The sequence below is a fragment of the Tachypleus tridentatus genome, chromosome 1 (assembly GCF_004210375.1).
Source record: "Tachypleus tridentatus isolate NWPU-2018 chromosome 1, ASM421037v1, whole genome shotgun sequence".
Classification (NCBI taxonomy): domain Eukaryota; kingdom Metazoa; phylum Arthropoda; class Merostomata; order Xiphosura; family Limulidae; genus Tachypleus; species Tachypleus tridentatus.
This window is the reverse complement of record NC_134825.1, coordinates 166,389,624-166,408,610: the sequence shown is the minus strand read 5'-3', so window position 1 is coordinate 166,408,610 and position 18,987 is coordinate 166,389,624. Positions and strand designations below refer to the sequence as shown.

General features: G+C 31.1%; 1 protein-coding gene across 1 annotated transcript in view; it reads left to right on the top strand.

Moving 5' to 3' along the window:
• Positions 1–18,987, top strand: part of LOC143229832 (mitogen-activated protein kinase kinase kinase 11-like) — a 75,432-nt gene that overhangs the window by 28,107 nt on the left and 28,338 nt on the right. The window contains exon 2 of the mRNA XM_076462653.1: positions 7,302–7,482. Within this exon, the coding sequence (XP_076318768.1) occupies positions 7,302–7,482 (181 nt within the window). The remainder of the gene's footprint in view (positions 1–7,301; positions 7,483–18,987) is intronic.

Genomic DNA, 18,987 nt, shown 5'->3' with positions numbered 1-18,987 from the left:
CCAATGTTCCACCATCAATAAAATACTAGTGCTTCTCCACCCCGTGCACGTGGCACAGCGGTGTTTCTGTGAATTTACAACTCTAGAAACCGGGTTTCGATACTTGTGGTGGGCAAGACACAGGCGATTGTGTAGCTTTGTACTTAATTATAAACAACTTACCTGTATTGTGGCTGACTTCTCATGACCTAAACTGTCCTATAGTCTTCTATAGTCTGCTGCTGTTTGCAGACCGCACTCTTTGGAAACTTGTGATCTAACCTTTGTTATTACTAATATTTTTTGTACCTTTTTTATATCCTGTAAATGGCCAAAAGTAATTTGTTCGTAAGTATGTAAACTTTTTTTTTTTTTTCGGTTGTTGTTGTCACACATTATAAAAACGTTTCTATAGTTCTCTCGAGTTATTTCAGTTTTCCTACTAGAAAATGAACTGTCGGTTATTGTGTTCACTTTGAAACAAGTAACATTTATACAGACTTAAGTTGATATATTTTTTACTGGAGTCTTTCATACGTTCCATACCTTTTTTCCCTACTAAATATCCACTGTTGCATCGTTGTTTTCTCAAATATTTTCTCGGGCAGTTTTACCACTGTCTTTATGAGAGTTTTCATATTGTTATATAATTTCCCTCTTCCCATTTGAATATTTTTCATTTATTTGTTGTCTTTAGTTATATATTTCATCTTTCATGCCCATTTCTTCCCCTGAGTTTTTGGAAGCGTAAGTTAGTGTACAGATTTATTATTGATTTAACCCTGAAATATTGATACGCTTTTGAGACGTTTTCATTGTCGTGTTCCCGAAACACAGGACTTCCATCTTTTCAGGCTTGGTAGTTAGTTCAATTGTTCTTACGTTAAACTCAAAGTAACAAGTCACATTTAAGTAATTAATATAATTGAAACTGTTAGAATATTAGTTTGTAACTGTGTATAATAATGTTTTGTTGGTCACCAGTTGCAGATAAAAATGTAACGAAAACCAAGGACCTTAAACTACTTTCGAAATGTTATTCCTTTTATCTACTTTTTCCATTAAATGTTGGATTAAATCGATCATCACGCGCAATCTTTGCCACTTCTAAGTACTTCTGGTACAGTGTCCAAGCACTTGTACATAAATGTGTCGTGTTTTTTGTTTCTCTCCAAGTTACGTAATCGCTGTTTGTAAACTAGTTTTTTATTATTATTTTTCTCATCCGCCTGTGTGTTGTTCCTGAAGCAAATATGTGTGCAATTCTCAAGGGTTTTATAATTATGGAACGTTTTTATTATGGAATATTTCATGGAAAATGCGCCATATTCCTCGTTGTGTAGAACCTGAGAGCTGTTAATTAACTGATTATAAGTTTGTATGGAATGCTATTTTATATACTAGAAGTACAGACAGTAACGTTCGGGCTGTTCTAATGTTAAAGTGCCAAAAATATTGGTTTCTTTAGAGAACAGTCCCCGTCTTAATCGAATAAGAAGTTGGGACAGTGGTATTGTTGGACAGAAACGTCTGCATGTTTTGTACACAAGTACTTGTCACAGATGGAGCAAAACAAAGAGCAGCAAAGTTTGAGATTATGTATCATAATATTATGTAGAAAAGTATGCATTGACTTTATGACAGTATTTAAAATTATCCAACTATTACCTGAAGTGAAAACCATAATGTAATTGGATGTAAATGATGTAATTCAACCATCATTAACAGTTTAACAATTATATTTAAATGTAAAAACTATACTTTTAGACTTGACTGATCATTTTACAGGTTATTGGTCAGACTGTCCAGCAGACATCACTTGCTAGGCAAGAAGTCAAAGTTTGTGACTGCTAAAATTGATCTAGGGTTTACTTTGATAAGTCTAGAAATTCAAATTTTATTTATGTGGACAACAACTAATAAGACATTTGTTCCAAAACTGACACAGCTGCATATTTGCATTAAAATGTTTGGTCCTGGCAAAGGTACCTGATACTGCCAGGCTTCATAAAAAGGTGTAGGCTGCTCCTTGCATGTTATGGCTCAGAATGTAAACATTTTTTTCAGATCCAGAGGTACCAGCATGATGTGTGACATTTAAATTCCATTTTCATTTAATATCAACTTCACCTACTTCTCGTTGGGTTGAGTCATTATTCGTAGCATTAAGGCAGTAAAATTGAAATGGTTGCCAAATGTTAACTGTGTGTGCCTGATTGCACTTCCCTTGTAAACTTTTTATATTTGAGTCCATCTGTTTTCCTCTTTCTAATATCATCAGAATGGTTTCAACCAGTTCTGCAAAACAACTTATGACATCACATGAACCAGATGGACAGCTATGGACAATTATTTATAATACATGACTTATGTTGTAAGTACTACTAAACAAAAAAAGAATTTATAATCATTTAATGAATTTCCATTCATTTTTAGTCGTATTTGAATAAAGCTTGTGGTAGTAGTATTCAAAATGCATGTATATATTAATACACATCAAAACTGAAGATTTTCCTCAAACAGGCTTTACTTCTACATGTGCATCTGGTACTACTTTCAAATCTACTTGAATATTGGGTAACTCTGTGTTATATCTAGGGGTGTTTGTTATAAAGTTCATCTAGTGGCTAATGTTATATCTGTCATTTTTTTATTATTATATATCTGGCTGTGACTGATAGAAGATATTGTGCCTTCTCTAACTATATGGCTATAAAGGATTTTGTTTATTATAAAGGAAGAGCTAAGCTATTTGTTATGCTTACAACAATTATTTACCATCTGAAACGAAACTGATCTTATCAAATGTTGACTCAGTTGATACAGAGTACAGTGATGTTATTGAAATATATAGACATACATCCATAATTTTTTTTTTTTTGGTACAAAATCAAGCTTGAAAATATCTTGGGGGAAATGGACTACTTAAAAATTCAGGCTAAGAAGCAGCCTCTTCTGTGAGAAATGAACTTTGGAATTTATTTGTTCCTTAATTTTATTCAAAAATTATAGCTAAAGAAATGACTAATTTTAAAGTGTAGGAATTCTACTTGTCTCAGCATGATCTTTGTTTAGTGATAGATTTGCCAAACTAAGGCGAAACTAAGAGTATTTTATGGGAGTTAAATCTATGTTAGGTTTTCTGCATTGACTAGAAACAGTTTACACAGATGTGATAATGTCAATTTCAGAAACTTAATCATCTGAAACACGTAAATATTAGCTGCATTTGATTATATTTAATACTAGATAGTATATTCATAGCCAGCTTTAATATCTTCCATTTAAAATATATTTTATTCAAAACAAAAATCCACAAAAAACAATATCATACTGATATGTGTACACGTGTTAGAATACTTGTTTGTGATATATTTATTACCTTCACCAAATTGCAAGTGGAAGAATGGTACATGCTAGTGATAGACCTTTTGGATTTTGGATTTAGAATCTCAAAATGTAACTCATTTTGTAGAAGAAATATGGCAAGTTGGTGGTGTGTGTAGAATACTTGTTGCTTATTTGCTTCAGAGGAAATGTCTTGACAAGAGGCTCTGTATATAATACATGTATGAAGGAAACAACTTCATTTTTAGTTTGTATGTGTGTGTGGAAGTTTGTTTGTTTGGAAGAAATGAGAGATATTACGAATTGAAAGTCAGGGTACATTACTTACCACATAACAGAAATGAAAAAGTTGAGGCTTTGTGTGGAATGTTTATTTGTATAAGGTTGAAGTAAGTACAGTACTGATTTGAATTTGTGTGTAAAGTACTTCTACAGGGTATAAGAAAATGAAATCTTACATGTTTAGTATGAACATGAAATTATACATACATGGTTTTAGTTAACCCATACTCTCAGGTTACTGAATACGAGCTGCAAAACATCTTGTATGCAAGGCAAGTACAAGTACTTTGCTTCGAACTTTGTACCATAATGAATTAATAAGCATACAGTTTGTACACAGCTGCCCACCGTCAACTCCTAACAGGTTTCATCAATGACAATAAACTACCCAAAAATAAAACCACTTGAAAGTACCACATGATTAACCATTTTATCTTGGGTAGGTCAAAGTGTGCATGTTAAAAGATTTCGCAGAGTTACATTCAAAATTTAAACTACTATTTATTTATATATATGAATTAACTTGGCATTAAAATATAGATAATAATCAGAAGTATACAATTATTTAAGTTTTAACTTTTAAATTTTTAAGGAAATATTTTTAAAAAATTTAATCTTCACTTGTATAAGAACTATGACATTTGTTGTCCTTGTCTTTCTTTATCTCTATTTTTACCACTCCTTTGAGAAGTGCAAAATTTAACATACTTTACTAGTTATAGTGTTGTCATCACTCAAGGAAAGTATAATTTGCATAGTCTTCCATCTTGTTTAGTTATAGGGTAATAAAATAGAAAATCAGACTCCTTGCCACACCCACCTGTCACATCCTTTCTTTTGAAACTTACCAGTAGTTCTGTCTGACATATAAAATTATATTATTTACAACCAACAAAAAACCAAAGTTTTTGTATATCATTTATCATTATGTTTTCTGTCTAGAGAACTATCTATTTTCCTTCAAGTTCAAACTTGATTCCCACAGGAAATACAGCAGTAAACTTAGCTAAATTTTACTGGCATTTGCTTTGCACTTAAAAAAAAAACCAGTACAATTGATAGTTGTGGGAACATTGTTTCCTTTTTGCATGTTGTTATTTTGTGTTCTTTGGCATCATTACTATTAAAAAGAGAGAGAGAGAGAAACAGGGTTAACTTTTATTGACTGTGGAGAGCAAAAAAACAAAACAAATAAGTATTGTATTTCTTATCTTTCATATGTATTTTTTATTATCCTTGTTCACACAGAAGTAAATTACATCCTACTAAAAAAACAGTTGTCATCTGTGGGTAAAACTGGTTGTCAAAGATGCATAAAAACAAAACTAAAAACTCTTGGCTGATTTATTGACAAGTACAACCAAAGAAACTTTAAAATTTCCAAAGAACTCACCTGTGGAACATAAACCATCATTTACCTTATAAAATGTAAAAAATGCAATCATTAATATGTAAGACATATGCAAATAACTTTAGAGAGAACATTTCAACAACCATAAACTTTCATAACACTGAAAAAGATCTCCTGGTTGCTCACTACTTTAACCAACCTGACCATTCCATTAACAATATTACTCTCATCAACACTGAAAACAATTTCAAATTAAAGCTGAGAGAGATAAAAGAAGTTTATTGGATCACTACACTAAACAGTTTCAAGCTTTTGAAATCAGTAATCTCTAATCATTGGTTTTTAACATGTATTTTACCATACCTATTTGTACTAATTAATTAGCTTAACATCTCTTTTTTTCATTCATTTCCAGGGTGTCACCTTTATTTTACATAAACAATTAATAATTGTTTTATTTCTTTTATTTTTTAATCGTTTATAAAGCACAATATTCCTACACATTTTAACATAATGCTCTTGTTGCCAGCCACATTGTACTGGAAATGAAATGCACAAAAATACATGGAAAAATATAATAAACATTTCTTGGAAGAAATGGTGTTGCTTAAATCTCTTTTATATTTCATTTATTTGATCACACCATCACTTCCAGTTTATCTGTGAGAAAGAAAAGTCCATCTTTTGCAAGCACTGAGGTTGTATGTTGTTTTTTTTGATAATTTTATTATTATAAAAGTAATTGAAATTAGAAAATTTTTAGGTTAGATGAAATTGAATAAATTACTAATAGTAATAATTTTTGAGCTATTCTCCTGAATGATCTGTGCATTATGTAATTTGATACCGTAATGCAAGTTGCATATTCCTCACCTGACTTGCAAGTTATATGGCATGAATATTAGTTACTGTGTTCAGAGGGCAATGAAACAATACAATTTAAGTATAAATAGTTATATACTGTTACAAGCTTTAAGCAACTTAGGATAAATAATTATATTTTATATTTTGCAGACATTCCAAAAAGTAAATAGGGAAACTTGGAATTATTTTATAATTTTGTATGATGGTTACAAGGTCATTCAAATTGACCAATTTCATGTATAGTTAATATTATCTACAAATGCAACATAAAATAATAAAATTTTGTCTGTTATATGACTGTTTTTGTATTTCTTGAGTGGTGCAAATATTTTAGAGACAAACAACTAGTAGTTTTAATTTTTTATTTCTGCTTGAAAATAATTTATAAGATATTAAAGTTTAGTAGTTGGTACACAAACAGGCTACTCCAATAACTTGTTTATAAACATGTTAACTGGACCAAAAAAATTGCAGAGGAAAACAAGAAATCCAGTAGTCACTTTTAAGTAATGATACTATTACAACAAAAGAAGGTATTTTGGTGTTTATTGGAAAAGCTGTTCATTTTATTCTCTCTTGCATGTTGTCTGACATTATATACCACTTGTTGAGGGTAAGCAACACTGTTAGTTATATTGTAGAGAAACAACATTCAATATAAATTCTAAATTAAACATTAACATATTATTTTCAGTTTGCAGAAGGTACACATGCAGGGCACATTGTAAATGAACATTTCCATTCACACCAAAGCGTGTTTTTGCAAGTTTATTAAATTCTACTTATGGGACCCTTAAATTTGTTTTTGGCTGAAAACAAAAGCAAAATTGAGAGTTCAGGACCCTTCACATGGGACCCTAGTTTCTGACTTAGAATACTTATTGTATAGTAAAAAAGAGGTAACATTACTACATGTGAGTGTATTTGTAGAATACTTATTTGTAACTTTACCGTGAACGTTTTCTGGTTGTTTTTCTTGATATTATAATCTTTTATCTGTATGGTTTTTTTGAGAATTAGTAGTTTTATTTACTGACTATGTACACTTTATTACAATCTGCAGCTTTTATAGTAAGTAAGATTTGTTTTTGTAACAGGTAAGACATTTCAATCAAACCAGTGATCGAAATACACACAGTCTAAAAACAAATCTTACTTACTGTAAAAGCTATAGATTGTAATTAACATCACTATGTTGAATACTTTGGATTTGGTTAATATTGTGTTAAGAGTATGTCTTACCAAGTATTACCATGAACATGCAATGTTTCTTGATCTTGGTAAGTATTTAGTTTTAGCATTATTGTATAGTGAATGTCAACAATAGTAGGTATTAATCTTTGTAACAGTTTAATGTTATACAATGTGTATGTGCTTAATCTTGTTGATTTTTGTACAGATTAGGAATATTGTTTCCATAATTTTGCTTGTGCTTGAATCCTTATTGGTAATGTATTCTTGTTCATCTTCTTCCTAGTTTTGTTGAGTGAGCCATTGGATACTGGTGACCTAAAACAGAAAACTTTGAAGATCACAGACTTTGGACTAGCCAGAGAACTGTATAAAACCACTCGAATGTCAGCAGCTGGAACATATGCTTGGATGGCACCAGAAGTGATCAAGTCTTCAACATACTCCAAAGCTAGTGATGTTTGGAGGTAGGTTGATGCTATGTTCTGTTATCTTTCAAAACCATGTGGGTCTTAAGTGTATCCACAAGACATGAATGTATACATGTGTGTGTGTGTGTGTGTGTGTGTGAGAATAACTGTTCATTGATCTTTGGTATGATTTGTTAATGTAAATAATTTCTTTTAAACATTTTTAATGAAAGTAGGATAACTAGCTATAAGAAGTTACCTTTGAATTTTTATTTCATCCTACTTTTGATATGATGTGCTTTAGTGTGAATAGGTGTCTTGTAATTATCTCAAACTCCAGCTTATAGCATTTTTGAATATTCCATGTACCATCTCAGAGGACAAAAATGTTACACTACTACATACTGGTATTCAAATTTCTAATAGTAATAATAAATCAGAGAGAAAATTTGATTTATGTTTTAAGAAAGGTTATTTAGGGTCCATTGGTATGTTGGTTTTAACTTCTTTTGTGTCAAATCTCATGATAAGAGTATTTATGCATGTTGTTATAATGGTAGTTAAAAGCATTGTTATGTGTGATATTGAATTGATATGACCAGTATATAAAATGCATTTATTGCTAATTTTGGTTTTCATTCTTGTACATGTTGGAATGTATGAATTTTATTTACAATCAGTGTTTGTTACTTTAAACTGTAATAGGTTAATGATAAGAAGCTTCTGTAAGGAAGATAATTGAGGGTTTTATCTCTAGAAAGGCAAAATCAAATGTAAAGAGTAGGTTCTTTGTTAGACTGTACTTGGAAATTGTAGCATCAGTGAATTTAGTGATTTTGAATTTTATTAGGATTATAAGTTCTGCTTTGTAATGGCACATTAAAATTTGTTCACAAAATTACTTTACAACGTGCATCACGTAAGTGTTTTGATAACATTTTTTATGTTACATTTATTTACATAATACATTTCAGAAATCGGTATTGAAAACTGGACTTGATGAATGCAAATCTGAATGATTGGTCTATCTCATTAGATGCTATAAAGTTACACAGACAATGAACAAATGTAGCTAAAATATGAAATTTCAAAGAAATGGTTCAATGGTTATTAGAAAAAGAAACGTGTAGTCAGGGTTTGGGCCAAACATTTCAAAGAACTTTATGGAATAAATGCTATATGATATTTTCTCTTCAATGATCTAGTGATGGTGCTGAAAACTTCCAGAAATGTTATTTTGAGGGATTTTCTAATTATTCAAATCTTTACAGTAATTAGCTAAATACCCTTATGTGTATAGCTGATTTCAATTTTAAGTAATATTTTAATAACATGTTGCTTAAAACAAGTATAACTCAGTTTGTAATACTGATTATATTTGATATGTTGCAAAATAGGCTTAAAATAAATCCCTTTTTGTGCATGCATTGTAGATATTGAACTGCAAAAATAAAAAGTAAGCATGCGTGATTGTTTCTAAGTTATTAGATTGTATAAAGAAACAAGCTGATAGAAAACCAGTTGGCTTACTGAGGTCTCTTTTAAGCCAAAAAATAATTACTTGTACTTTTAATCTAATTTAAATATGCCCTTGAGATTCATATATCTACTCACCAAGATTTTAAAACAATTCCAACTATCATTGCTTTGTATAACATCAAAGAAGCCATTCTACATACCTCCAACTCATTAGTGAAAAAAATGTTGAAAAATGAGTCTTTTTGTATTTCAAGACTTTGTATTTTGTAACTGAAACACAGAAGTGGCAAGACGACTGTTCAGATTCTCAAATTCTGAACAGTTGGATCAGTATCCCTTATTCTTTTGTACTCCAGACAGAAAAAGTCCAAAATGCTAAGCCTCTATTCATATATTGAGGATATAAATCAGGTATTGTTCTAGGTGTATCTCAGTACAGATTTGCTGAACTCCTGTATCCACTGGACAGTTTTTAAGATCTACATTGTTACATTTTGGGATCTTCATTTGTCAGACTTAATGATGCCCCAGAAATATAATTTTAGCCTCTGTGGTGTTTTCTGTGTAAGAAAGTTTCTTTGCAGAACCATCAGTTAGACTTACTAATTGGAAGTTCTGAGAATAATGGAATTTGGAGTTTGACTATCTGTCCAATAGAAGTACAAGTTATACAAATATTTATTTGTTAAAACACAGTCACAATACAATAATAAGATAAACAAGGGAAAGTGTTCAGTGGTGTGTGTCAAACTGATAAGAGTTGTATGAACTCTTTACTTTACTTAAAAGCTTTTATCACTTTGTTTGCCCTCCCAGTAAGTTGAAGTGAAACCTAAACTCGAAGTAAGTAAACTTAAAGTCAAGTGTACACTCAGATGGAATACTGTAGACCTCAGTAAAATAAAACACTTAAATAAAGCAAGATATTATTTATAAAGGCTAAACAACTACATTGAAGTGAATTTTTACCTAAAGTTTAACTTGCTAGAAATACTAACGGTTCATCAAAATCTATGTTAAAGTATTAAAAGTTAGAAATCTTTTAAGTTTTAAATTATTCTTGCATGTTTCTGAAGATCACATGCCATCTTATTTGTAAGAAAGTCAACTAATTCCTAATTAATGAATCCATATCATGTACATTTTCAAACCAAGAAAATTTGAAGTGTAACTTGAGCAAATTCTGGCACCCATATTGGAAATTCAGAATAGTACATTGACAAAGTTACATCTTAGCTAAGGAGTAGCAGACATAAAGAAATATTCAGAAATTTTAGGAGATTCAAAAATGTCCTGCTTTGGGAGATAATGAACTCAGATCTCCTGCATTATCAAAATTAGTACTAGTAAGCACTATTGTTCTATGACTGCCTATGAGATTTATTATGTCCTTGTATATAATATCCTTTATTTTTATGTATTAATGTACAAACTGTGTTAGGTGTCCCACTTTGCACTCCAAATATTCTGGTCACTTGACATTCAAAAAACTTTGAATTCAACTATCTTGGGAATAATGAGCAAGAGGATATATCTGAAATAACTGTGTGATACATCTATTCAAGTCTGTAGTGTTTTATTATTACATCTGCTGGACTATTCATTTCAACATTATTTAACTATAACTGTGTAACAGATTTCATCAAGATATAAGAAGTTTCAGTATATTCAGTGTAATATTGTGCATACAAAAGTCTGATATTTCAGTGTTTTCCATTTTCTGTGTACTTTGTACTTTTTCACACTTTTTAGTGATATAGAACTTTCTGAAATTTTCTTTTGGTTTGGTTCTATGCAGTTTTTGACATAAGAAGTTCATTTGTGACTTTGTCTTTCATTTTGTAAATCAAGCATCACTTCCCATGTTGTTGAGAAGGTAGACATACCATTTTGTCGGCTAGGGAGAAAACATTAGAATGTTAAAAGACAAGGTAATTAGTTACAGGGCGATGACTTTTTGAGACAAAGAAATCAATAAATTTCCTGCTTAACTCTCTTGTTATTAGCAGTTGGCTTCTATACTTAAGAGGAAATCAGTTCAACTGAAAAGTAGTTCTGTTTTGTATAAAGTTCACATGTATTTGAATAATATAGTGTGTGTGTGTGTGTTTAAATTGTAATTATATCTGGTGAATATTTATGTATGTGTGATGTAAATTAGATTAATATAACTTAACAGTATTTTTGGAATATCCTTTTTTTTTGGATTTATGCATTTTAGTTATATCTGTTACAAATGTACTTTAACATTAAACATAACTAAATAACGTATTCTAATAGGTTTTGATAGAGAGTTTAGGTGGAGTGTCTATGTTGACTTGACTGTGAAATGAGAAGTAACTGTTTAATAGAGAAATATTTGTAGAAATATATTAGTGACTATGCAACCTACCAGTGTAGAGAAAAGTCTTCAGGTCAGTTTGTGCAAGATGCTACAGGCCTTATATAACATCCAGATGTATTGAAATGGGTGTGCTTTGAATGGTTGTTTTTCCTGGTTCTGACTGGTGGAGCAGTGAAGTGTGGATTCAACCATTGGAAGCTATAAGTTTTATTGTATTGACATAAAAAGCTTCTTTTATTTTTTTTGTTTTCAAACATTTGTCTGAGTTAATGATCCTAGCTTTGCTCCAGTTGTCTTGCATAATATGTTCTGCAATGGTTGAATTTGTGTTTTTATTAGTTTTGTCCTTAGTTGGAATTTCATATATTTAATTTCTATGTTTCTTGTTTGTTGGATTTGTTTGGTTTTAACTTGGGGAAAAAAAAAGAGAAAAATGAATCATTGAACATCAACACAATAAAATTTTTATTAAACAGACTTTGGTCTAGAAAACAACAACTTAATGCTAGCATTGGTTGAATCCATATTCAGTTGCTCCTCCAGTCAGGACCAGGAACAAACAGCCAATTAAAGTATGTCCATCTCAATCCATCTGGATACTATACAAGACCTGCAGTAGCTTGCAGAAACTTACCTGAAGATAAAAGACAGAACAGAAGACCTTTGAAACATCTTCTTCTACACTAAAGCTGAATAAGCAGAATTTATAGTCACCAAAATACAGTGTATAATGTAGTGTATTAGGTAGTTGCTATCCATTTCACAGTCAATTCAATATTCTTATAATTAGGTTAATATGTGTTAGTATTGTGATGTGACTTCAATTCTAAGAATGCATGTTTTTGAGAAATTTCTGTAAAAATGTATTGCATAAATCTGTGGTGATGTTGTCAAGTTTATAAACATTCTATGAACTGGATATTTAGCACAAGTAACTGCTAATCCTAATAAAAGGGCCTGGCATGGCCAGGTGGTTAAAGCACTTAAGCTGTAATCTGAGGGTCGTGGGTTTGAATCTATGTCACACCAAACATGCTCACCCTTTTAACTGTGGGAGCATTATAACATGACGGTCAATCCTACTGTTCATTGATAAAAGAGTAGTCCAAGAGTTGGCAGTGGGTTGTGACTTGTGATGACTACTTGCCTTCTCTCTAGTCTTACACTGCTAACTTAGGGACAGCTAGCACAGATAGCCCTTGAGTAGCCTTGCACAAAATTCAAAAGAAACAAACCAGACCTAATAAGAGTATTATCAGTCAATTTTTTATTCTGTGTTCTTAAAATATGATTAAATAGTTGGTTTAAAGCCATTAAAAGCATATTTATTATGAAATATGATTCAAGTGATAATACAATATTAATTCATAGGTTGAGGATAAAAAAAACCCATTGATCTCTGGCTAGTTCTGTTTTTACACTTATGTATACCTTTTTAAGTGTGTTGCACTGAAACCTTTTAGGTACAAGCACTAGGAGCAATCAGGTCTGTACTGAACCATCATTATAACCCATATCTCTTTCAGCAGTTAATCACAGGCATACATACTTATTAGAAAGCTAGTAATATAGTTGTTATATATAGAACATAGAATTAAGATTAGACAAAATCGTATAACATATCTAAATGTCAGACTGTTTGCTCAACTACTACTACTAACAACAAGTGTTGTATATAAATAGAAGCTACATAATCATACATATTTCACTTTTGTTACAAATTGACAAAAGTATGTGAATGGTTTTAACCTTTGTACAATACTGAAATGTACCCAGTATTATCCATTAAACATGTGGTGTGCAGATGAGATATTATATTGGTGTGGAAGTGACATCATGTATTGTTACATGATGTGTAAATTGTAGTGAGTTGTTCACTTTCTTTGTCATACACTGTAGTTGATAAATTGTGGTTTATTTAGATGTGATAAATTGATAGGTCTTTTTATTTTACCCTATTGTTAAACTATTTAATAAATAAAAAGATGCAGAAACCTGTCTTTATACTGGCTTATAAAATCTAACAGTTTTTAACTGTTGTATTTGTATATCATTATGAAAGATGATCAAATATTGGTAAACTTGACGAGTTAGAGTAAATTACTCTATTTTTCAATAGCTTGTCTATTTGTATTAAAACATTAATATATTCTATCCAGAATGACTGTTTTATAACTTCATCCTGATTTTTTTAAAACTGTCATCATGACCTCTATGTTTGTTAACTCATAATGCCATTCAAACTTACTCTTTTATGCTAATATGACATCAGTATTTACTGTACAATCAAACTATGACACACAGCTTGTTAAATCTGTCATTGATACTTTATGATATATACCATTTAACTTAGTATCCATATTTATTTAACATCATGACATCCAGGCACAATGGATTCTTTTATCATACCATTCAAACATGCAGAACTGTATAATAAATAATCCATACTTAATTATGATGTAACATTCATGCTTAGAGAATCCTCATGACACATAGATTTATTGATGTCTCCATGAAATTCAAATATATTGATGTATATTGGCATAAATTCAGACACACACAATTATGTTACAACATGAGGACTATACAATACCACTGTTCCAAGTCTTACTGAATGCTATGTTTATGATGTGCAGGTGTTTCAAATCACCTTAACATGATATTTGACATCCAAGCTTTGGGTACTTCAGAATACAGGGACATTTTGGAAAGCTTCGTGATGTAGATTTTAGTAATAATATTATGTTTGTAGGAAGTTTGTAGTGTAATTTATGAATCCCTGTATAAAGTTGTGCATTACACAAAATTTGAATATATTTTTTTAAATCATTGGGAATTCTACTGTACTTTGAATTAATTTAACTATAAAAACAATGTGTGTCTAACTGTCATTATATTTTATGTTGTTACAAATGAAAAAAACAAAACGTCCTGATCTGTTGTTCTACTGAATTACACTTTCAGGTTTTAGGAAATTCCTTCCATTATCAGTAACACTGGACAAATATGAACTAAATGAATGACACTAGCTTTCTTATAGTGGCAGAATGTGTCTTATACATAATGATTTTAATTCTTTTCTCTTGTGCCCAGTATAGCCAAGTGGTTAATGCACTCATATTATAATCCAAGGGTTGCAGGTTTGAATCCCTGTCACACCAAACTTGCTCGCTCTTTCCACCATAGGGGCATTATAATGTGATGGTCAATCCCACTATTCATTGGTAAAAGAGTAGCCCAAGAGTTGGCAATGAGGGAAGGCCAGCGCAGATAACCCTCGAGTAGCTTTGCGCAAAATTAAAAAAAACAAACAATTCTTTTCTCACCACAGCAAACCCTATGTTTATAAGTGATTTCAAGAATATGAATCGTTAATGCTACTTCATTATTATTCTGAATATTCAGCAGACGAGCTGTTTGAAATACTAAAAATAAATATGAAATCTAATCTGTCATTTAATTCACCACTTGTGACTGACTTGCAGCGGTTTTGGGGAATCCAACTCGTCATGTTTTATGATATATTATCTATGTATGGTGAACTGTTGCCAAAGGTCTTATCATGGAATGTCACAGTTTCTTACACATTGACAAGGTCGTGGAATATTAAAGAATTTTATCAACATATAATATGTTTATATAGACAGAAGTACTGGAAAACTTTAGTTTTTATTTGTTTAAACAATATCTTTATCACTTCAGTGTTTACAGATGTATTTTGGCATAATTTTAGTGACTCAAGAATGCCAATTTTTTAATCATTCCCGGTCCTATAGAACTGAAATATAATCTTCTTATTGTTCCTAATTTCATAATCATATAACAATAATACAGTTTTGGTGTTTACTTTCTCAACTTTTTTTACCAACTGAAACTGTTTGGTAACTAGGGAATATGGATCACTACACATTAGTTACTGAACAGGTTTAAGTTATCGTGTTTAATCCTGTTAATTTTTTTTATTACTTTTAGAGTTCAGTAAAATCTCCCAGTGAAAAACATTTGTTGTGTAAAGTTTAAAGTAAAAAACAAGTAAGATAATTGCCACAATATTTATTTTGTACATCTCCAACTTTGTTATAATTCAATTTACAATGTTTAATAAATACTTTATATAAATCCAGAAAGTTTAAGAGAATATAGTTTTATTAAATGCACAAAAACTAATAAACATCTGATCTGTCATTTCATGCACTGAATATTTTACTACTTTTGGTTAAAAAAACAACAACACAAATTGTATTCCTCATTGTTGACTTTATAGAAATAAGGCTTAACAAAATGAATTAGTATATAGTTATGTAAAAAAAGAAGTGGCTTCAGTTTTTCCTTTTGCTTACAAAGAGTTGTTATAATAAGACTTTTTAAAGTGATTAAGCATAATGTTATGTACATAGAGACTAACTGAAAACTATGCGTAAGAAATGTATTTAAAAAAATTCCCTTTTCAGGATACCCAGGCCCGGCATGGCCAGATTGGTTAAGGTGTTCGACTCGTAATCTGAGGGTTGCAGGTTCGAATCCCCGTCGCACCAAACGAGCTCATCATTTCAGCCGTGGGGATGTTATAATGTGACAGTCAATCCCACTATTCATTGGTAAAAGAGTAGCCCAAGAGTTGGTGGTGGGTGGTGATGACTATTTAGGTTCTTTCCTTCTAGTTTTACACTGCTAAATTATGGATGGTTAGCACAGATAGCTCTCATGTAGCTTTGCGCAAAATTAAAAAAAAAAAAAAAAGATACCCAACAGTAGTTTTTAGACCTATCTTAACTAATAAGATTTAGAGTCATAAGTGAATGTGCTGGAAGAGAATTTGATGAATAAATACAGGAACTTGTGTTTCTGTCATGCATGTTGACACTTGTAAAGCTTATGCAGTTAGTACTTCAAAAATGTTCATATGCATTTTGAATCTGTTTCTTCTGGTGTGGTTCATTTCAGAAGAGTAAGTTACAAAAATGGTGTTGATGCCTTTTGTAAGTTGATGAAGCATGATTATAATCAGTTACAGTTTGCTCCTGAAGAAGAAGGATCCACCTTTCGAAAGCGCTCTGGTTATAAGGCTTCTGTTTCATTTTATCGAGATTTCTTGGACCTACGTGTTTTTAGAACATCATGAATATAATCAGTTATACTTGTCGTAAGACATTGTTAGGCCTTTTATATTTTAACACTACATTCTTAAACTAGTCCCTTAATGATTTTCTAAAATAGGGAAAGTTTATAACAATATTATTGCAACTACACTATATTTATTATATAAGTTGCGAACGACGCTTATCTCTACATTCAGAGTTCTTAAAGTCGGCTGGAATACGACAAAAGCGTAATATTTTATGACAGGTATAATATAATTATAAATAGTTCAACATTTGATGTAATTGAGAGTTTTATGTCAAAACTATAGTATAAGTTCTCAGTTACAATGAGCAGACTACAGAGAGTTTAAAAAATTGTTTAAATTTAGTTTAAAGTTTATGCAACACTTTAAACAGCAGTTGCACGGTTTTAAAAAAATGTCAGTAGGGTTTGGTTCGTTGAAACAAGACGTGTTAAAGCACGTGTTTTTAACACAATCTTAAGATCAAATTATAAAAAAAACAACAAAAAACATTGCTACAGCCTCCAAATATGTAATATGTAGGAGCTGAAAGCTCTATCTAAAGTGGACCTGTAGGTACGTGCACTTAAAGCAAATTACGACAGTGGCATAGTTTTTCAACAGTGTTGTACGTCTCGATTCCGTCTCCACCTAGTGATCACGTTTTAATCTATGGTCCATTGCATAATACCCAAAAGGTATAAACAGGTTACTGTCACATGAGATGCATCTGATATAAACTTGAGTACTGTTTTCTACAACTCCAGTTTAGGTTGTTGTTTTCATAATTACTGCACGCAATGTTGACACGGGTGTTACAACATCGGTCAACAATCACTTATCATGTATACTTTTTATACTATAGTATTAATTAAATATGTTTTATTGGGTGGTAACAGTTTTTGAGTGATGAAACTTGTTAGCAACGGTAATCTTCACTAAACGAGCTGATGGAAAGTATCGTATAGCGCGGGTGTGTTAAAATTGAATTTTGATACGCTAGCATGTGTTATTCAAGAACCGATATATCAAAGACATTCAAATTAGTTCCACATTTGTATATTTCTAAGGTTTCTATCTTGGATATCTCTGAACAATATAAATAGTTTTATAATTACAACATCAAACTAATTAGCAAATTAACCCTAACTTTGAACAGTGTAAAAGATTTTGATGAAATTCTTAATTCATAAAAGCATAACGTAGCCACAGTACTCTAGCTATAGTAAACATTAAATATTATAAACATTATTTTAACACGGTTAGATAGAGCTTTTTATTAGACCCTTGTAGCGTTTTGTTTTTGGTTCTTTAATGGAAAATTGAACAACTGTTGTAAGTTTGAAACATACTTAGATTACAGGAGCTGTTGATCTGTATATATACATTTTTAACGTCAGTATATTGCTTGATGTTACACCAGAATAACGTTCTAAGGTTATTTCTTCATAATTAAAATAAATTATAACACAGATTTTGAATGTGGTATTTGCTCATACAAAGCCAAAAATAATTTAAATTTTGAAGACAAATAATGGAAGTAATTTAAAAAAAAATGCCGGAATTAAAAATTATTTTGAATTCAGTAAAAAAATATCAAGAAAAATAAGATTTAACTTTTTTATTGAATGGAGAAAAAACTAAATTATTTTGTTTCGAATGTTATTTCGCTTGAATGCATTTAGCTAACTTTAGTCTTTACGTATATGATATGGTAACGTGGTTGTTTTTAAAAGAACCCTGATCAACTCCGTTTGGAATCTGGTTGCTGGTCTACAACGTATTTGAAAGGTTTTGTAATTTTTTGATATTTCGTACAGGTTATATTGTGTTGATAAACATCAGGAGTACTAAGTTTGATACGCCATGTTAAAAACAAAACAAAATTACCTTTGTTCCTTGTTGACGTTGAAGGAATCGAGGAATATAATACGAATAAGCTCGTGTTTGTTTATAATACAACTTTTAAGTAACATTATTATTGGCCTTGAAACTGTATTACGTATAAACGAAATTACTTAATGTATGTTTAGTGTTTCACAAAGCTCGTGGTGCGTGTTAATATTTCATTGTAAGACGGCTACATTTCAGTAATAAGATTATTCGAAATTTTAAAATTATTTTTTTTACCGATTTACAGTTTTGGACAAGGTTATTTGTGATTATCGTTGAACTAAGAATATTACCTGCTGTTTGACTCTGACAAACTGTCTAATTACACGCACAAGAAAACCTTTCTTTGCTCCTTATTTATATGTATAATTATCCCACAACTTCAGGGAAGGCCAGCTAGTTATCACCCATGTGTACCTGTTGAGATACACGTGCTTCTAACGTCACGGCATGTCCTTGATCACCTCTTTCGTGTCTGTTGCCCGAGGAAGTTCGATGGCCACCCGAGGACGCACACACGTGTGTGTATATATACTAACAAAATAAAACCAACTCCTGCTTGGAAAGATTTTACAAATCGATGAAGCTTTCACTGAAAAACGAAGAAACCACACACTCATTATTAGTGATGCTAACCTAATTCTTGTGTGATGTTTGCTGTGGCAGTATACGTAACGTTAGAACATTGTTGATTTGTGTGTTAGGCTCACGATCTATATCTGTAAATGTGATAATCTCATCC